The 22,302-nt window shown below is 37.9% G+C and overlaps 2 protein-coding genes across 3 annotated transcripts in view; both read right to left on the bottom strand.

Moving 5' to 3' along the window:
- The window catches only part of LOC118280378 (choline/ethanolamine kinase), a 43,599-nt gene extending 28,237 nt beyond the window's left edge, over positions 1 to 15,362 (bottom strand). The window contains exons 1-3 of one of the 2 annotated variants that reach the window (XM_050701899.1): positions 14,974 to 15,362; positions 13,987 to 14,140; positions 7,064 to 7,135 (exon numbers count right to left, since the gene is read on the bottom strand). In XM_050701899.1, the coding sequence (XP_050557856.1) occupies positions 7,064 to 7,135; positions 13,987 to 14,140; positions 14,974 to 15,347 (600 nt within the window). In that variant the 5' untranslated portion in view covers positions 15,348 to 15,362. Of the gene's footprint in view, positions 1 to 7,063; positions 7,136 to 7,827; positions 7,878 to 13,986; positions 14,141 to 14,973 lie in introns of those variants that run through there. The other variant, XM_050701900.1, reaches the window with a different exon arrangement.
- A 1,688-nt stretch (positions 15,363 to 17,050) lies between these two features.
- Positions 17,051 to 22,302, bottom strand: part of LOC118280292 (uncharacterized) — a 70,190-nt gene continuing 64,938 nt past the window's right edge. The window contains exons 10-12 of the mRNA XM_050701783.1: positions 19,988 to 20,151; positions 19,358 to 19,436; positions 17,051 to 18,812 (exon numbers count right to left, since the gene is read on the bottom strand). Of these exons, the coding sequence (XP_050557740.1) occupies positions 17,890 to 18,812; positions 19,358 to 19,436; positions 19,988 to 20,151 (1,166 nt within the window). The 3' untranslated portion in view covers positions 17,051 to 17,889. The remainder of the gene's footprint in view (positions 18,813 to 19,357; positions 19,437 to 19,987; positions 20,152 to 22,302) is intronic.

Raw genomic sequence — 22,302 nt, 5'->3', positions numbered from 1 at the left:
GCAACTGTCAAAAGTGGGTGTTGCCATATAATACATACATTTCTGCCTACCTACGGGGTAAAATGGCGTTTTATTTTGTTTTAGTATTCAAAAACAGGTCCCAGTACTTGTACAGCATTCTTGAAACGCAATTTGGAATATTTCCATTCATTTGAGGACAAGTTATCGCGAAAACCTTGTATTAATCTTTTACATACATATATACTTTGTATGACACATAATGATGGTTGAGGTATGTTTTCAAACCTTTAAAAAATATCTAAAACACCAAAATTGTTCCGATTTCTTCATTATCATATAGAAAAACATTCTTAGTGGTGCTTTTCCATCAGAGAAGTGCTATGCTACGTTGCCGTGGATGCGTTTGGTTTCCACCAGTCATATTCATTTGTACACATCATAGTAGATAATTATGGACCCAGCTAAGCTATGTTTTTTGTTAATGGAAAGACTGATGGGTGCTATGGATGGCTTCCGGTACTATCGATACAGCATATACTCGAGCTGCGCGTCTTCCTCGCATTACTACATAGCTTAGAATCAGTGGAAAGGGTCACATATATGTTCACAGGTTAACTATAACATCTTCGTTGCATAGCTACATATCACGTTTCTGATTTAAAAGCACCCTTAAATCATGGGACACAAATTAATTTCATGTGTGATTCCTCTGCTCCTAAGCAGACAGATACTACAGACCGCCACCTCCTACGACCCATACCTAAATGCACTTCCACCCACGACATAACCAATTAAAATCATATTCCACAAATATTTGCAAACCCATTTCAGTTTGAAAAGTTTAACAAGTCTTTTTGTAAAGGTCTCAGTGTTGTGTGGGCGTTCGATTTCATTTTGAAGCTAAAAATAGCTTGTATCAACGCCGAGAGCAGATCGGTGGGCGAAAGGACGACATGGAACGAAGGTTGGATATCGATTTAGGTAGAAAATAACTTATTTCGAGACGGGGTAGGTAGTAGTGTTGGTTTTAAACACCTACTTGTACTACCTAAGTTGTAATGGCTCGGAGGTTAAGGCGCCTGCTATGCAGTTACGTTGGATTTATTTAGAGGTATAGAAATTATGAGTCCTTTAAGCAGACTAGGCAAACAATACTTTTTTTAAAGGGGTATGTCATCTAATGGATTCTCCCGACTTGGATGAAGCGAGAGGTAGTGTCAGATTCGTACTGACTAAAAACCACCCCGTTTATATTACTGCTTTTCGAGCCAGACCCTCGGTATAGTGGTCGAGTGTTACATTGTATATGGTTTTTTTTTGAGGGGAGAAAATCATCCATTGACTTTCCCAGCTTGGGTAAAGCGAGAGGGAGTGTCAGACTCTTACTCACTAAAAACCATCCCGTTCCTATTCCTGCTTTTCAAGCCGGAGCCCCGGTTAACCCGCTAGGTAGTCCGCAGCTCCGGATTAGGTCATGGACACCATAACATAGCAGGTAAAATGTTGGTGTTACATTTTATATCTGCACCTCTGCCGTCTTCGGGAAATAAAATAGCGAGTCGGTATTTTACAATACGAAGAAGACAAATGCTAATAAATTGTCATGAGCAGTCAAGGATATCTGAGTCACAAAGTCTATTAATTATGGAAACGAGAAGCCATTAATTATTCCATATTGTGCACTTTTATTAATGGGTATGACGAGAGGCGAGCGAGCGCAGATTGTCAGTCAGTCACATAAAGAAACAAAGATATATACCTATTGAGGAGAAGTTTCTGGTAAACATAGAAGAAGGAAGTATTTTCAGTCGAAACAATTTTTCTTTTTTGCAACGTCAATCGCCTTTTATCCCCGAAGGGGTAGGCAGAGGTGCACATTACGGCACGTAATGCCGCTATACAATGTACACCCACTTTTTAGCATTTGTGTTATAAGTCCCATGTAATAGGGGGTGGAGCCTATAATGCCATATACTGGTCATGATTCCAGATTCCGTAGCTAATACTGAGAAATTTTCGAAAAGCCGAAAAAAAGCCAAGCAATACTTTGTCTGACCTATTAATCGAACCTGACACCCCTTGCCTGGCATTCACACTTGCGACCACTCGATCAACGAGGCACTAGTTATTTTATTATTCTTATTATAATAAATAGCTTAGTAATCGATTGAGTTCGATTGCAGGTGATCCAGGGTGTTGAGCGCGAAAAAATTATGATACGATGATTACACACACACACACAACGTCACGCCTTTTATCCCCGAAGGGGTAGGCAGAGGTGCATATTACGGCACGTAATGCCGCTATACAATGTACACACATTTGTGTTATACGTCCCGTATAATAGGGGGTGAGCCTATTGCCATATACTGGGCACATGATTGCCTTGATTACCTTCCCATAAAAAAGTTGAATCTACATTAGAGGTTTTTTCCATTATCTTCACGCCTGGCAGGTGTGGAGATATAATCTCTAATGATGGTAGATGAGGCAATTTACCGCTAGTTGCTGATGAGTCGTTGTGAATATTTTTTTATGGTATAAGCCGGTAAACGAGCAGACGGATCACCTGATGGTAAGCAATAGCCGCCGCCCATGGACACCCGAAACCCCAGAGGCGTTACAAGTGCGTTGCCGGCCTTTTTGGGAGTTAGGAATTTAAGGGTTGTTGGGGAATCGTGGATTAGGAAAATTGGGCAGGGGTAACGTCACTAATACAACGAAACACAGCGCAAGCGTTGGTTCACGTTTTTTGTTCGGCCGTGGTATCACTCCGGTGGTATCCTACCAAAGCTCCATATAATTATTCCATCAGACACAATAATAACATTATGACGCGTTCAATTGTCAGAACTAGACGCGACACGATATACAAATACCTACTTATCTGTTATCATCGCGAGGATACTTTGAGTAAACAATTAGCATTCATGATTGCTCACGTTTGTAACTAATTATGATTGTGATATACATATATCATGATTTTTATTGTTAAATATACTATGTTCATGGTATATGAATCATAAATTAAATCATTTAATGACTTCTGCCGCCTTAGGTAAGGCGAGAGAGTGTCAGACTCTTTTTTTGAGGGATGAAAGTCATCTAATGTCTTCTCCTGCCTTGGATGAGGCGACGTGGTTAGTAACGTGCCGCGCTCCCCGTAGTGTCATGCATTATTTAAATTGTTAACGTCATGGAAAAAATTAATTTTCTAGCCGAAATTTCCCCGATTTTTCTACTTTTATTTCATATGGTAACATTGCATTAATATTTTATTTTTTATTGAAGGAGGTTGAAGTTTAGATATATTTTTAGGTTTAGTCTAGGGATTAGTATATATTTTGAAAACCATCCCACAAAATTGGCATACACGTAGATAAAGGTCATCATTTTGGTGAAACAGACACAATCGTTAGAATGGATAAACTGACAGTTCATCCGTATTAATCCGTGATCATGGCGCTTACAACAGTGCGTAAATATCCCGTCTCAAGTTCTAATGATAGAACACACACACACAACTTCACGCCTTTTATCCCCGAAGGGGTAGGCAGAGGTGCACATTACGGCACGTAATGCCGCTATACAATGTACACCCACTTTTCAAATGTTAAATTGTGTCTGTTTCTAATGATAGAAAAAGACACAATTTAACGTTATCATCAATAACTAAATAACTTTAATAAAAGGTTATAAGTATATCACACAATACCTACCTTGATTTAAAAATGATTACGCCATATTACGCGTGTTATTTACACATAAGTATGTACCTACATTACAGATAAATTAATAATTAATGTGTATACCTAATGCGTTACTTGTGGAAAATCCCTACGCCAAGGTTTTTAGGTATATAGCGCTTAGGTAATAAATAAACAATATATAAAACATAACGTCGTAATGTCATGCCTTCTAGTTATAATTGTGAAAGCGAGGTAAAGGCATTTTTTTAATGGGAGAAAATCATTCTATGACTTCTTTCCGCATTGGACGAGGCGAGAGGGAATGTCAGAGTCTTGCTAGATAAAAACGACCCGTTCCTACTCCTGCTTTTCGAGCCGGACCCCGGTAAACCCGCTAGGTAGTCCGCAGCTCCGGATAATGTCATGCCTTATAGCTATAATAGTGACGAGGTAAAGGTTTTTTTAATTATTATGCTATTAGGACACTCACGTAACTGTTTGACGAGGAACTCGACTAGTTTAAAGCCATGCTAGAGGCTCATGTAAGCATCCCGCGACACACGACGCGGCGATTGTCGCGCTACTACTGGGTTCTTTTAAACTGACTTTTAATTGGTATTTGGAAAACAGAATAAACCGCAAAATACTTTACCCAACACATGAATCGAATCCGAGACCTAATGCTGGACAGTCAAACGAACATTTTGACCAACAACACATTCAAGACTAAATCAACTGGAGGCCTAATTTACCTTCCCAATCTTCCTAATCCCCGATTACCCAACAACCCTTAAATTCCTAACTCCCAAAAAGCCCGGCAACACACTTGTAACGCCTCTAGTATTTCAAGTATCTTGCTTACCATCAAATAATCCGTCTACTCGTTTACCGACTAAAAAAAGCCTCTTTGATGACAAACAAAATATTCTTACATTACTGCAATTGTAAACTTTATAAGGAAAAATACAGAAACAAGGTTTCAGATCCGGTTTCGATGCTTTTTATAGAAATAATGACTTGGACTTGTCGACTTGCCCACCACGAGCGTTGAACCCATCCTTTGTCGCGCCACGGTACATTTTACACAGACTATCGGAAACACGGATTAGTATTGTCAATTCGTTGCATAGTATGACTTGACTGACTTTTCCTATTTTGTGAAGGACGGTAGAGTAGAATACATTTGTTTGTACCTCTTCTCTTCACGCGGGTGCCGTAAGACTCAAGTGGCTATACATTTGATTGAGATCAAGCAGCAGCGCTTTCTGATAAACCTGAACTTTATAGCTAATCTCTTAACCTTTGTGTATGCATAGAAGATACACAATAGAAAATAAATTGTACTCTTGAGTACCCTTCGTTTTATTTTATATGGAACAAGCTGGTAAACAAGCAGACGGTTCACTTGATGATAAGCAATCGCCGCCGCCCATGGACAACCGAATCACTAGAGGCATTACAAGTGCGTTGCCGGCCTGTTGGGGCTAGGAATTTAAGGGTTATTGGGAAAATTAGGAAGGGGGGTAATTGGGCCTTTCCGGTAACACAGCGAAAGACAACGCAAGCGTTGTTTCACGTCGGTTCTCTGCTCGGCCGTGGTATCACTTCGGTCGAACCGAAGCATGGCTTTCCCACACTTAGAACAATAGACAGATACTAAGTAGCAGCGCTCTATGATAAACCCGACTCTTTTAAATCTAGTGCCCAATTTCAATGGCTATGCTTTTTTTGAGGGGGGAAAATCATCCAATGACTTCTCCCGCGTTGGGCGAGGCGAGAGGGAGTGTCAGACTCTTACTGACTAAAAACCACCCCGTTCCTACTCCTGATTATCGAGCCGGAGCCCCGGTAACCCGTTAGGTAGTCCGCAGCTCTGGATCTCACTGGCTATGCTAGTCATACATAATGAGAGGTGAGTCAAGGCCCCACTGATAAGTATCGAGATAACAGATACCCTAAAACTTTTACAATACGGAACCTATCAGCTTTTTACTAACCACAGATACAGAATTACAGACAAAGGTATTTTTTATACAGAAAACTTTGTAGACATTATGTAAAAAGTAAATGGACGTATTGTTTGTCGTTTTGTACGATTCGAAACGTAAATACTTAGATAGGATCAGAGCCGGACCACTAGCTGGCGTTTCATAAAGCCATGTGGGCCCTTCAATGAGATAAAATATATAGGACTCAGAACATAACATTTTTTTAATGGTAAAAGCCGGTAAACGAGTTCCACCATTAGAGATGTGCTATGTAGCTATGCTACGAAGATGTAATAGCTAAGCTGTGAAACTATGTGATTGTTTTCACCGATACTAAAATATGTAGCTGTGCGAGGAAGATTTTCTATAAAGTAGCTGAGCAAGGAAGATGAACAGTTCGAGGATGCGATGTAACGATAGTAAGTCATCCGTAGCACGTATCCATAGAACGCATCATTCCATATAAAAAACATAACTTAGCTAAGTCTATTTCCGCCAGTGCTAAGCTATGTGTACATACCAATGAATATGATTGGTGGAAGCCAAACGCATCCACAGCAACGTAAGGGTGCTTTACCAAGTTTTTTAATATGGAGGTAACAAAATAAAGATTGATTCAGTACAGAATAGATGACACTGAGAGACCAATAGTTACAAAAGATATGGCTTCGTTACAAAGCATACAATTTAGTATAACAATAGCTACTGAATCATTCTCAGGGCTCTTCATTTTATCTCCCAAGATCAGAGTGACAGCCCAAATTCCAATGACTCAATCCGTATCTGAATAGATTGTCAATTTTTTACTTTACCACCAATATAACCTTGAAATTTTAAATCGAATACTATGTTTTTGTCGTAAAAATCGACAGGACTAATGTTTACATATTTTTTTTGTGCTTGCAATAATATGGAATCTATTTTCGTATTCGAATTTAACGGTTAAAGCTTGCTTCGTGACTTTGCAGTGTTGCCATAACACGATTAGTTTTTTCCCCATTTTTTGTCTGTATGTTAAATAACCTTGTGTGTGATTATTTTCTTTTTTTTTCTTGTATTTTTTTAGGTTGTATTATTTATCGAGCTGTCACATTTACGACCTTTCCAAGTAGGAAAGCTTAAGGAGTAAATACACACAGACTGCCTCGTTGGTCGAGTGGTCGCAAGTGCAACTGCCGGATAAGGAGTCTCGGGTTTGATTACCCGGGCGGGCAAAGTATAACGGGTTTTTTTCGGATTTTTAAAAAAGCAGTGAGACGTTTTGCGGGACCGATTCCCGCACGGAGCAACTCTTTGTGTGATCCACAAATTGTTGTTTCGGGTCTGGGTGTCATGTGTATGTGAACTTGTATGTTTGTAAACGCAACCACGACACAGGAAAAATATTAGTGTGGGGCAACGTTTAAAAAATAGAGATAGACTTACCTTGGCATCTTTCATAGTTATAGAAGACAGTCTCTTGTTTTTTTCTATGATAGCCGGGTAGTTACTTGGTGTCTGCAACAAAAAGGTTATAATTATGATTTTATTATAACTTTAGTGAGACATACTAATATAATACATTCAAGTGTGGGAGAGCCATGCTTCAGCAATAGGCCGGTTCGACTGGAGTGATACCACGGCTTCATCGAAAACCGACGTGAAACAGCGCTTGCGTTGAGTTTCGTTGTGAGTGAGGTTACCGGAGGCCCAATTCTCCCCTTCCCAATCCCCGATTCGCCAACAACCCTTAAATTCCTAACCGCCAAAGGGCGGGAACGAACTTGTAAAGCCTCTGGTGTTTCAAGTGTCCACGGGCGGCGGCGATTGCTTGCTATCAGGTGATCCGTCGGTTCAGGATTCTTGCAGATTGAGGAAATTGGGAAAAGAAGACATTGGGCCTTATGTAACCTCACTCATACAACGAAACACAACGTAAGCGTGTTTTACATCGGTTTTCTATGAGTCAGTTGTCAGAGTTAAAATTATTTATGTCAAATAGACCCGGAAGGCACTTTTGAACGTCAAAGCAACAATTAAAATATTAACAATGTCGGTCTGTCGGTCAGTCCTCTAGTTGCTCTATTTACTCGTTCCAAAGTGTAGATTCCTATGGAGAAGAACGAGCAAGAAACTCCGTAGGTTACTCTTTTTCAATCAGGTTCACAATACAATTCTTGGTTACATTGTTTCTTGAAACTAGTAGATACCTCGACACGTATGGCCACTTCCAAGACGACTCACTTCAACACTCCTATCACTACAAATGACATAAAACAGTAACAATGTAACTGCAAACGTATCTTCATATCAAAGTAATCTTTAAGTATTTAATACTAGTCATAAACTGTAATAATAGAACGTGACAAAATTTGTCTGTCTGTCTGTATATCAGTGGTAAATTATAATGAACAGTTATTGATGAAATTGTAGATGTTTTTTTTTTATAGGGCAAGTCGGTAAACGAGCAGACGGCTCACCTGATGGTAAGCTATTGTCGCTGTCCATGGATACTTGAAACACCAGAGGCGTTACAAGTGTGTTGCCAAGCTTTGGGGGTTAGGATGTTAAGGGTTGTTGGGGAATCATTCGTGAGATGAAAATATGTGTGGGAAAATAGGGTATTTTAGGTAGGTTAGGTATTTTACTTTGTTTAGCAATAGAGGCCAAATTCCCAATCTTTTCAATCCCCGATTCCCCAACAACCCTTAAATTCCTAACTCCCAAAAGGTAAAAAAGTAACACTTGGTGTTTCGGGTGTCATGGCCCGCAGCGATTGTTCACCATCAGGTGATGCGACTGCTCATTATACCATAATACCGCTTATACCATAAAAAAATTGAGTTTGCAAGTAAAACCTCGAAAAAACAGTTGACTAGCAATAAAGCTAATGACGCCGGTTGAAGTAAGCATTGTAAGACACGTGAATTAGTTTGTCTTAGTGGAACATTGTCTTATTGTCATTTACGATCCTCTATAGCTGGCCACGTTTCTACTTGAATAGATAATAAAATACACGTATAAAGTTGAAGAACAGGCAATAATTATTCAGTGTTTTACAAAGTATGTGACATTCAATTATCGTATCTTAGGTTCATAGTATTACCAACCGTTGCTATTGTTGGAACTCTTTTATATTTTACTAGCGACCCATTCCAACTTCGCATGGGTGCAATGGTGATATATTATGCATGTATTATACATAATATAAACCTTCCTCTTGAATCACTCTATCTATTAAAAAACCGCATCAAAATCCGTTGCGTAGTTTTAAAGATTTAAGCATACAAAGGGACAGAGAAAGCGACTTTGTTTTATTTATACTATGTAGTGATTAATGAATATAATTTAAGTGTGAGAGAACCATGCTTCGGTACGACTGGGCTGGTTCGACCGTAGTGACACCAGATTCAGTCGAACAGAAAACCAACGCTTGGGTCGTGTGAGTGAGAGTGGCCCAATCACCTCCCTTTTTCCAATCCCCGATTCCTCAAAAACGCTTAAATTCCTATCCTCCAATAGGCCGGCAACGCACTTGTAATGCCTCTGTTTCAAGTCTCCATGGGCGGCGACGATTGCTTATCATCAGGATATAAGCCTGTTCGTTTCCATAAAAAAATAGTGATTGAGGATTGCGGATGGAGAAAAATATAGGGCCACACAATGTAACTTCACTCAAACGACGAAACGCTGTGCGTTGCGTCGTCGCAGTGTTGTTTTCCATATATTTTTTATGATGACAGACAAATGGACCTCGCTCTTACTGTGAGGTCATGGTATCACTCCGATCGAGCCGACCCAGCAGTGCCGAAGCATGGCTCTCTCACGTGCCTGATTTTTTTGACGCGACATGTAACACAATGGAAGCATTCATTACAATTTTATTGTTGTAAATAAATTAGTTTTTTCTTTTAAATACCTTTCTTTGACACCAATTACCTTTTTGTTTAAGTCTTTGTGGGTAGAGAAAGAAATATTTTTTCTTACGGAATGATCAATTAGGTTGAGAATGATCAAGGTATGAGTAGATGTTGACAAAACGTCTCATTAACAGCTTTAACAGTCCGTGGCAGTTCACTGCACTCTACCAGTCTCCTTTGCCTTCACTTTTTATGGTATAAGCCGGTAAACAAGCAGATGGATCACCTGGTGGTAAGCAATCGCCGCCGCCCATGGAGACTTGAAATACCAGAGGCGTTACAAGTGCGTTGCCGGCCTTTTGAGGAATTTGGGGGTTGGGAAGATTGGCAAGGGGGAATTGGGCCTCCGGTAACCTCACTCACACAAACGCTGTTTCAGGTCGGTTTTCGATGAGGCCGTGGTATCACTCCGGTCGAGCCGGCTCATTCGTGCCGAAGCATGGCTCTCCCACACTTGAGGGTTTCTTTCTATGGGCGTCCTAAGAGATTTGATAAAAACCGGGAAACAACTCTGATTTTTCTCCCTTAACAAAAATCTGGTATTTGTGAAACGTGGATCTATTATTCCTATCCGTAAACAGAATTAGGTATGTGATGTTTATGTTATTATGTCATTGAACTTTTTATCATAACAATTTTATCAGAAATAATACTTACATGTGTAAGTACTCAAGTAGTATAATGCGTTTCATTTATTACGAGTAGCAATGTAGGTAGTAAGATCAAGGAATTTGTTGTTAGGAATCAAACTGCCTATCTGACTCTTTTGGCTAGGTTATCGCATGTGGATGCTTTTACACTAGAGATGTGCTATGTAGCTATGCTACGAAGATGTAATAGATAAGTTGTTAAACTATGTGACCGTTTCCACTGATACTAAGCTATGTAGCTGTGCGAGGAAGATGCGAAGCTCGAATATGCGATAAATCGATAGTAGGAAACGCATCCATAGCTCGTATTATGGACACATCCATAGCACACATCTATAGGACGCATCTTTCCATATAAAACATAGCTTAGCTGAGTCCGTTTCCACCAGTGCTAAGCTATGTGTACCAATGAATATGATTGGTGGAAGCCAAACGTATCCACATCAACGTAACATAGAACATCTCTGGTGGAAAAGTCATCCTTAGTCTTAAATTCAGGAAAAGTATTATAGAAATAATAGCTAAGTCTCTTGCCTTGATATCTGAATCTGGAAATCGCTCAATTAAACTTGAAACCTCATGACGCTTGTAGCCATTTATTCCATGAGTATTTACACATTTTTCCTTTTTTTTATGAGACATGCCGGTAATCGAGCAGACGTTTTACCTGATGGTAAGCAATCGCCGCCGCCCATGGACACTTGAAACACCAGAGGCTTTACAAGTGCGTTACCGGCTTTTTGGGAGTTAGGAATTTAAGGGTTGTTGTTCGGGAATGGGGATGGGGAAGATTGGGAAGGGGGAATTGGGCCTCCGGTAACCTCACTCTCACAACGAAACACAACGCAAGCGTTGTTTCACGTCGGTTTTCTGTGAGGCCGTGCTATCACTTCCCACACTTACTCACTCTTTTATGCGGTCAAAACTATGACGTATATTCTAATTAAATCAACGAAAAGTTTCCTCTATCAGATAAATATGACCGTCAAAATTTTCCCAAACTACTATTAAATACGAATTAAGGTAAACAAGCACGGCACAGCGTGGTTTAGTGGCTACCGTTAACCGCCAACGTGCTTACGGCGCGCCGACTGCTTGCTGCAAGCGGGCTTCAACGCGTTTTATCATGAAATTAAATCAATCAAAGAAAGAGTGATAAGTAATTTTTTTTAAATGTAAATGTGAAATTTTCCTCCTCTAGATTCGTATAGACAAGAAACTCCGTCGTTAGAGTGCTTTTCCATCAGAGATGTGCTATGCTACGTTGCTGTGAATGCGTTTGGCTTCCACCAATTAAATTCATTGGTACACATAGCTTAGCACTGGTGGAAACAGACTCAGCTAAGCTATATTTTTATTTGGAAAGATGTGCTATGCTATGGATACGTGCTATGGATGGCTTCCCTACTATCGATACATCGTAAACTCAACCTCATGCACAGGTTGAGTTTCCTCACACAGCTATATAGCTTAGTATCACAGGAAACGGTCACATAGTTTCACAGTTTAAAAAAAACACGTTTAACTGATAAAGAACCTTTGTTTGAAAGGCAGAACAAATATTTGTCAATTATTATTTTTTAATTTACTTAACGAATTAGACATGTCAGTTCATTTCATAGTTTTAAATCTTGTTTAAACAAATTATTAGATTGAGTACGTACTTACAAATTAATTTTCAAACGGGTCGGGGTAAATTATTCTTTGAAAGTGGCAACACTGCTTGATATTTTTTAAAGATGGCGGTTAGTTTATAGTAATTGAGTAGAATTTGATTTAAGATTGGTCATTGATTTTGCTGCCAAGAGGGGAGATTATGGCAAACTTTTTTTATGGTATAAGCCGGTAAACGAGCAGACAGATCATCTGATGGTAAGTTGTTGCCGCCGCCCAGATACCCGAAACATCAGAGGCCTTACAAGTGTGTTGCCGATCTTAGGAATGTGAAAGTTGTTGGGGAATCGAGGATTGGCAAGATTGGGAAGAGGGGTAATTGAGCCTCCGGTAACCTCAACCACACAACGTAACACAATGCAAGCGTTGTTTCACGACGAGTTTCTTTGAGCCCGTGGTATCACTGTGGTCGAGTGCCGAAGCATGGCTCTCCCACACTTAAAACTCTTATGTAGAGAAGGCTCATAGTCCAGCAGTGCAACATCACTGATTCTTGATGATCATAATGATTCTCGACTACATTATTTACGTTTAAAATAAAATAAACACAAATACACCAACGAAATCTAGAAATTATCAGTACACAGGCTTTTCTTATCGTCAAACATAATAATATAAGTAGTTTATAATATTCTAAGATTCTAAAAAAACCCGTGCTACCTGTCTTGGAAATTCTAGATAAAAAGGTTTATAAAACATAATATTTTTAGTAAATATAATTATATGAATGAGTGGCAATTATGTTGGTACCTACTGTATTTTATTATGTCTTCTTGTGGTATATTTAAATAAAAATACCTAAAGCAAATGGCTACTAAGTGCGTAGATTAAGATATTTTATGTAGGTATTTTGAAGATAGGCTTAACGGAACTATAAGTAGTACTCGTTCACAGAAGCATAATATAACTAAATATTTCAACTAAAAAAAGTTAAAAGATTAAATTTTCAAACAAAATATTAAATCCTGTATGAACAGCTCCATGTTCCTTGACCACAGAAGAGCTGTAATGTAGTAGGTTGTCTAGGAATGTTGTGGACATGCGGCGCGGCTGGTATAATGTCGTATTTGTAAAGAGTGTTCAAATTACCTCAAAGGGAATAATGCACTTTTTGGCTTACCTACTGGGCCTATTTCGCTCATTTTTCGTATATTGTCAGTCAAGATGATAACAAATAATGTGGTTTAAATTAAGTCATAACTGGTTTCCCTATACAGCATGTACCTACATAAACTATAGCCTATTGTAAAAATTAGGCTTAATTTACGACTGTGATTATACAACGCGTGTGTAAAGAACTAATTACTCGTATATTAGTTTATTTTCGTTTTGTTTACCTTCTTATTATGTCTATCTAAGATTCAAGTGATTGTTGGACACATAAAATTAAATAATCTTCACGAAATGTCTCATTTTCGTTAAAGTAAGCATATTTGCCAAATATACCTGGTATAATTCTAAAATACGTGTATTATAAGGAAGGAAAAAGAATGAAGCAGGAGTAGGAACGGGGTGGTTTTTAGTCAGTAAGAGTCTGACACTCCCTCTCGCTTCGCCTAAGGCGGGAGAAATCATTGGATGATTATCCCCTCTTCTTTTGAAAACCCGAGTAACGCTGCCGGTAAAAGCTGATTCTATAAATATTTATTACCAGATGTTGCTTCGTCCGCGTAGAATAAATACTTCTGACAGAATTTCGGTTCTTTATCAAATAAAATATATTTTTTAAAGAAATGTAGCCTAAGTTACTCCTTAATACATCAGCTACCTGTCAATAAAAGTCCCGTTAAAATCGGTCCAGTCATTTCAGAGATTAGCCAGAATAAACAGACAGAATAAAATTGCAAAAAAATCTTATTTTGTGTATGTGTATGCATGTAGTAAAAAGGTGGTTATTACAATTAGACACTCCCAATTTTATTTATTACTCTAAATCTAGACTAGGTAGATGCTGAGGACTACCTAGCGGGTTACCGGGGCTCTTCCTCGAAAAGCAGGAGTAGGAACGGGGTGGTGTTTACTCAGTAAGAGTCTGACACTCCCTCTCGCCTCGCCCAAGGCGAGATAAATTATTGGTTGATTTTCCCCCTTAAAATAAAGACTAGTTAGATAGTTAGGTACGTACTTTGAACTCCTCCTGTCTCTTCTCTAAAGCATCCAATCTTGTCTCCATCGTGTCCAGTCGTCTCCTGACATCGTCGGCGATGCAAGTGCACAGTTTCAGCGACTCACCAAATATACGCATCTTACATTTAAACTCGTTGAAGTCGTTGCGAAATCTGAAATAGAAAAATTAATTGCAAATTACAATCTAGCTAAAGGGTACTTTTCTACCAGAGATGTGCTATGTAACTAATGTAGCTATGCTTTTAAAATCATCCGTTGACTTCTCCCGGTTTGAGCGAGACGAGAGGGAGTGTCAGACTCTTACTGCCTAAAAACCACCCCGTTCCTACTCCTGCTTTTCGAGCCGGAGCCCCGGTAACCCGCTAGGTAGTCCGCAGCTCCGGATAATCTAGCTATGCCACGAAAATGTAATATAGCTGTGAAACTTCGCTACGTGACAGTTTCCACTGATACTAAGCTATGTAGCTGTGTGAGGAAGATATGCTATGAAGATACGGTTTTTGGGGGCTAGAAATTTAAGGGTTGTTGGGAAGATTGGAAAGGGGGGAATTGGGCCTCCGGTAACCTTACTCACACAACGCAAGCGTTGTTTCACGCCGGTTTTCTGTAAGGCCGTGGTATCACTCCGGTCGAGCCGGCCCATTCGTACTGAAACTTGGCTCTCCCACATTTTCTCTCAGTCAGTATGTGTCATTCTGACTTCTACTTTAGTTTTTAGTTTTTGATGTGTATTCCTGATCCGGAGCTGCGGACTACCTAGCGGGTTTACCGGGGCTCCGGCTCGAAAAGCAGGAGTAGGAACGGGGTGGTTTTTAGTCAGTCTAACACTCCCTCTCGCCTCGCCCAAGGCGGGAGAATATATTGAATGATTATCCCCAAAAAAGACTAGTAAAGTAAATACATAAATATGTATCTACACCTTAAATAAAACTAAAACAGTGAACGAAAATAAACTAAAAAAAAATCAACAATTAGTCCTCCATACTTGGTTATAGAAGACGTCAGGGAAGACCGAGAGGTACCATCATTCTTTTCTGGCAAGGGAGTCTTACCACCATCATAATTCTCTTTTAAATTAGGCCCATCACTGCTACCAGATGAGGAGTCCTGAAGACTGATACTGATTACTGCACCATTACTTATTTCATGCTCAAAGACTTTCTTGTATTTATTCTGTCTGTATTTCAAGAATTCGCGCAATGAGCTCTTTGCTATAACTTTAACTTTGTCTTGAGTTGTTTTCTTATGGTATGAGTTTGTTAAAGAGGTTTTTGGGAGGATGCTGTATGCTGGGCAAGGTTTATCCTTCCCCTTTTTTTTAAGTTGTGGGATCCTTGTTGGTGATCGCCTTGAAGACATTTTTTTTTGGTTTATTTTTCGCGGTTTTTGTTGTGTTATTATTGTTGTTGTGTAGTTGTCATTTTTGATTGATTTTGTTTTGATAGAAGACAGAAGATGGTTTTTGGTACGTGTGTATATTTTTGGTTCTTTGATAGCAAAGGCTATTTATGTAGTGAGTTTTCTTGTATAGTTGTGATATACAGAAAATAATTATATTTTAAAGTATTAAACGTAGATTATTTAGTAAAAATAAAGTACATTATTAATATTTTAATAAACAATTTTTCATTACAACAAGTTTACTAACGCCATCTATCCTCCGTATTGCTAAAACTATACGTATGGTTTCTACCTTAGTAATATTGCTATTCAACACGAGATGGCGTTGTCATAATTAGTAATGCTACTACGCACTAGATGTCTCTTACCCTTTTAGTTCTAGTAACGGATAAGAGATGGCGTTAGTAGTCTGAATATGGTTTGAAAATATTTTTTTCAATTTTTTTTCAAACGTGTTATAATTATTTGTTAATATTGCCATGCATCAGATTAAGTGAAATTATTAAGTGATATAAAATTTTGTAAGTATATTTTTTTTCTTTTCCTAGCTAAGTTCTCATAAGATTTGCATTATTTGTGTTTTAGTAATGAGATTTATTATTTTTTTCACATGCTTCTGCTTTTTCTGCATTGTGCCTATGTCAAAATAAATTACTAATATTATTGGTTCATGCTTAGCGTGAAACAATTGAACAAGTATTGAAAAAAATATTATTGACCCGAGCCAGGATTCTAAAATCCCGACTTAATATTTTATTACCAAGTAAACTATGGTCACTTCTTTTCCTTTCCCCATGTCCATCAGTTCATGGCTTTGGTCATCAACGCCCTTACCATCATCATCATCTGGTATCTGTACAATCGCTGAGCAAAGGTCTCTTCTCACAAGGAGAAGGAACGAGCATTAATCACTACACTACGCTACTAATATTATTTGGAAGTGAACCTCGAAAGAGTTAATGGGTCACCGCGGCTGTGGCTCGAAGGAGGAGTAGGAACGGGGTGGTGTGTATACTCCCCCTTTTTGGGTGGGGAAAATCATACAATGACTTCTCCCACCTTGGGCGACGCCAGAGGGAGTGTCAGACTCTTACTGTCTAAAAACCACCCTGTTCCTACTCCTGCTTTTTAAGCCAGAGCCCTGGTAAGGCTTAAGGCAGTCCGCAGATGAATTGTCCCCCCTTAATAAAATCTATTTGGAAATAAAAGTGAGGTTATAATTTTTACAGGGCATAATAAAACAAAAAAATGTTATTTGTAAAATCCATTTATTTCAATTATTTAAATCTTATTCTGTAGACAATAATTAGAAAGAAATGTTGTATAATAATACATATATTTTATTTTATTTTAATTATTATAAGTAAGCTGATTGGATATTTACTAATCGGCTATTTGTCATACTTTATAAGTATTATAAAAAATAGACTTAATTTTTATCGTTCTTACACCTCACTGGTTTCAATTTTAAATTTAAAAATGATTTTTCGTTTTAAAATTTAAAGTTCAATTTTAATTATAAAAATGATTTTTCGTTTTAAAATTTAAAGTTTATTTTTACATGTTTGCTATTTTTAACACATTGAACGTCGTGGTGGTCACCGGTGACCGACGTTAGCGGAGGATTTGCCTTCAACAGTTTTCTATTGGCAGTCAAAGACTTAAGATTAAAATCAGTGAGTTTTTTTTATTTTGTTTTTACAACTTATTACCAATCTCATTAGATAGTCGACCATGTTGGCATTTGCTTATCACCCAATATGGTCAAATTTCTAATTTTTCATATTTTTCCTTTTTACTTAAAAATCAGTATAAAAAAGATTATCAATGTAATTTACTTATACAATATACTTAGTTATAAAATAAGATTTATTAAAAATAAGAAGCTGGGACGGGGGGCGAGTAGAAAAATTAATACTTTTAATCATAATTACAAAAAAAATCTTGGCAGTTTTCAAATTATAAAAAAAAACTTAAAGCCCTTTCTTTTAAGTCAAAATATAAAAATTACAAAATAAAATAACATACTGGGAGACTAAAAAATTATAAATCATACATACATACATTACAGAAAAAAATAATTAAATATAACCTACCTATTTACAGAATCTTTATAAATATTTATTTATATTTATAAATAAAAAAATTAAAATATTAATAAACAAAAAAAATCAGAATTATTTCGCTCGCAGTTTTCTTGTACAAAAAAAAAACAACAATTATTATTATTTTAAGTATATAAAAAAAACAAAACCTAATTTTGACCAGAATGATGGTAACTTCGCTTATAGGAACTGGAGTATAACATATAACTTTCTTTCAGTAAATTTAATTTACACAAAAAAATCCCAAAATAATAAAAATTTAAATTCAAAAAAAAAAACCTAAAAAAAAATTTTATACGGTCGAAAAAAAATGAAGAAATTATGGCACATGGTCCACTCCAAAGCATTTAAGTTACCAATTTTATTTCGTTTTTTAATATCAAGTTCGTTTTTTTTTATTTTCCTTCAAGACATTTGCACTTAGCGTCGTGAACATGGCCGGCTCCCACCACTTCGGAAAAGGAGGGGTTGAAAGATACGCTAGGGGCTACCACTTGCTGATTTGTCTGACTTCCAGAGGTCTGGTAATCATACCTGATGATTTGAGGCTTAGTGGTATAAGTCACAATCTTCGGCTTAGTAGTATAAGTAATAATTTCAGGTTTTGTCGTGTAAGTTACAATTTCAGGTTTCGTGGTGTAAGTTACAATTTCAGGTTTCGTCGTGTAAGTCACGTATTTCGGCTTCGTTGTGTAAGTGAAGTATTCAGGTTTTGTCGTGAACGTGACAATTTCAGGTTTGGTGGTGAAAGTCACGATTTCAGGTTTCGTTGTGTAGCTGATGATTTCTGGTTTCGTGGTGTAGGTCACGAATTTGGGTTCGGTTTGGAAGAACTTCTTTTCCGTGATAGTTGTGGTGAAAGTCTTCTGGATAGGTCCCTTGACTTCAGTGGAGAATTCTCCTGATCCAGTGCCGAAGTTAGCTGATCCGAATTGGGTGAACTGACCTGATTGGCCTTGTCCAGCTAAACCGAAGCCTTTGATGCCTAGGCCTGCTCCAGAGCCTGATACCTCGAAGCCCTTAATTCCAAGTCCACTACCGGCGACGGCTGTGGCTGTAGCTCCTGAGCCCTTGATGGCTGCAGATGAGCCTTTAATGCCAAATCCAGAGCTACCCTTGATGCCAAAGCCAGTGGTACCCTGGACTCCGGTGCCGTAAGTGGTCTTGGTGCCAGTTCCTTGGGTGATAATCTTGTTCTTGGTGACCTTGATGACGGTGTACTTCTCGAAGCGGACGCTCTCGATGAGACCGATGGCCCATTCGTACCATTCGAGGTCGAATTTGTAGAAGGAAGCGAGTTGGTTGCCCGTCTGGCAGCCTGGAAGAGAGAATGGTGGGTTAGAACTGGTGATGGGAGAGAGTGGTCATACTCTTAGATATGTAGTGTATGTGCATGGATGTTTGTTGAGGATGCCATACCTAGATTTTATTCAAAGGTTTGGTTGGCAAAGAATATTGTGTTAATTTTTATAAATGGACATTTTGTTGTAACATTGTGTTTACCCATTTAAAGAACATTTAAAATACATTTGTGTGAAGATATACTATCGATACATCGCAAACTCGACAGCTACATAGTTTAGTATCAATGGAAACGGTCACATGAGTTTCACAGCTTAGCTATTACATCTTCATAGCATATCTACATAGCACATCTCAGGAACAGCACCCTTATAGTCAGATCGGTTAGTAGAAAAAAGTATTCTCAGTTTTTTTCCAATGTCAAAATTCTCAATAACACAGAATTTGGGAAAGTTCTCAATGGATTAATTCCCTAATATATAAAGTCTTTAGCCTAAATCTCCATGAGGAGTCAAGCACCTTGACATCCAAGAGTAACATAATTAAGATTCTGATGCTTACCAGAGTCCCAGGAGTAGATTCCTCTGAGGACGTAGTGGTTGTCGCCGGTCGTGCAGGCGAGAGCGCTGCCGATGTCAACCTGAAATTATAGCGTGATGTTAGAAAGCTCTTTATGTTGTGAGGCGAGTCACCATCTCGGCTGGTGGTGCCCGATGATGTGGCTTACGATGGAGCACTAATTCCTTAAATTCCTAACCCCCAAAAGGAAGGCAACGCACTTGTAACGCCTCTGGTGTTTCATGTGTGACGAGTGACGGTCATTGCTTACCATCAGGTGATCCGTCTGCTCGTTTACCACCTACATAAGCAACCTATTCACTCGGGCCTTGAAGACACCCAGCTTATACCCATCAGGAAATACAGACTTTGGCAAAGAGTTCCACTACCTAGCAGTTTTTATCCAGAAACTTGAGTTACTTCTTCTATAGTTTATTCACAGTTCTCAATTCAAAATCATACATACATACATAACCTCACGCCTGTCTCCCATGGTGGTAGGCAGAGACAATAGAACGCCAATTGCTACGATTCTTACACACCTCTTTCGCTTCATCAACAGTCATCAAAATCTTTGACAGAAAACACCCACGTGAAGAGTAGCGGTGCTGACTGCTGACTAAATCTCCTTACCTTGCAGATATTATTGGCTGGGTTGGTGGGCTGTCCGCAGACGCAGCTGTCCTGGCTGTAGTGTTCCAGAAGGTGTGGGTAGTCCTGGGTGATCTTGGACTCGCATTCTCCAGGGTTCAGGAGTGACACGTTCATGCTGTGCATGATGCTGCCCAGAAGATGAGCTGGAATGGAGAAAGGGGGGTTTAGTAGGAGTGTCATATTTTTTTTAAGGAGTAAGGGATTTTCTCCCGTGTCGTAGGTGCGATTATAAGTAGGCTAAGATTTAGAACAAGAATTTCGGACTACACTGTTGGACTATGAGGGTCCTCTATATAATAGTCACTTACCGCTGTACTTAGAGTAATTTAATGGTTACTTAACCCAGTCCTTAGCAATTGTTTTCGGAACAAAATCGTTAGTAAGAATTTAAGTAATCATTAATTAACTCTGAGTACGGCAGTTAGTCTACTTCATTAACATACGCGGGAAGAGACAAAAATATTTTCTACTCTTGCGCAACTGCTAAAAAGATCTATGATTATGACAGACTGGCTTCTGCTAGCTGGCTTCGCCTGCGCTCTCATTTTTTTGTGGGATGTAAATCATCCAATGAATTCTCCCGTCTTGGGCAATGCAAGAGGGAGTGTCAGACTCTTACTGACTAAAAACCACCCCGTTCCTACTCCTGCTTTTCGAGCCGGAGCCCCGGTAAACCCGCTAGGTAGTCCGCAGCTCCGATTGATATGTATGTCATGTGATTGTCATGTCATTGATCCGGATTTACCAATTGTGGTGATCTTATTTCATCAGCTCTTTGCTATTAGCTAATATTTTCATAATTCTATGCAAAGAGAAATATTTGTTTAAATAATTCTATATTTTTTATTATTTGCTATTTATAGTAATCTATATGTAACATCTTTGTGAGAAACATTGTTTGTTTGTTATAATTTTAAACACTTAAATGTCTAAATAAATTATGATAAAATTTGGTACATGATAATTTTGTACTACATAGTATAAAACAAAGTCGCTTTCTCTATCCCTATGTCCCTTTGTACGCTTAAATCTTTAAAACTACGCAACGGATTTTGATGCGGTTATTTTAATAGATAGAGTGATTCAAGAGGAAGGTTTATATGTATAATACATGCATAATATATCACCATTGCACCCATGTGAAACTGGGGCGGGTCGCTAGTAGATGATAAATAGTAGTTCTATAATATTTGAAACGGGATATTTACCATGCTTATTTATGTGTATGAGTTTCCGATATTTCGGCACTGTTGCAAGCGCCATGATCACGGATGAACTGGAGTATATGCGGGTGGATGTTTATGAGCAGACGAATCGAATATCGGATACTCATAGACATAAATAAACATGGTAAATATCCCGTTTCAAGTTCAAATGATATGTGGTAACTGCTCTACCAATTTAAATGAAATCTTGCACAGAGATAGACAAACAATAGGAGATAATTATCAAGTAAAACGTAAAGACGTGAGCAAATCCACATGCAAAGGCTAGTTGCAGAAAATTACGAAATATATTTTTGCAATCATTGGCATTTTAATGGAATCAATTTTCGCGTATTTGTTCAATGTAAAACCATCAAGGTTAATTATTTTAAACTTATAAGTAATAATATATTGATTATTCATGTTTTTAACCGACTTCGCATAAGTGGGAGGTTGTGTGTTCGACCTTTGTTGTGTTAGCGTGATTCATTGCATATTATTATGTTCTAAACGACAAATAAGATTATAACTTTGACATACTAAATTAATTATTATGTTTTTTGGCTTAATCATGCAACGGTTTTTTTAATAGATAGAATGATTCAAGAGGAAGGTTTATATGTATAATACATGCATAATATATCACCGTTGCACCCATGCAAGCTAGTATTTAATAAAATTTAATTATGTAAGTTATAAATCATATAATTTTGTGATATTTGCAAATAAAAAATCAATTATAGAAATGAAATAATTCATTAACTATTTTCACAATTTAATAATGATGTACATATATGTATAATATATGTACATATATGTTTGTATGTAAATCTATTTATTTATTTATTACCAATATATGCATAAAATCAATATTGTGTATAATAAATTCTATATTTTTATGAATATGTCGATCGTTCAAGGCGAAAGGTTTTTTTAAATTTATTAATTTATTTCTTGTCAATGATTTATTATTAGTGTTAAATATATGTTTTTATTAATTCAAATTTTTATTATTAGATAGATATGATACATAGTGATGTAAATATCAAATGACATCATTTGACACTCGATTTGTTCCCCGGAGGGGTA

This window comes from Spodoptera frugiperda, chromosome 21 (genome assembly GCF_023101765.2).
Source record: "Spodoptera frugiperda isolate SF20-4 chromosome 21, AGI-APGP_CSIRO_Sfru_2.0, whole genome shotgun sequence".
In the NCBI taxonomy this organism is placed as follows: domain Eukaryota; kingdom Metazoa; phylum Arthropoda; class Insecta; order Lepidoptera; family Noctuidae; genus Spodoptera; species Spodoptera frugiperda.
Note: the sequence above shows the minus strand (reverse complement) of the source record. Positions and strands in the feature narration are given on the sequence as shown.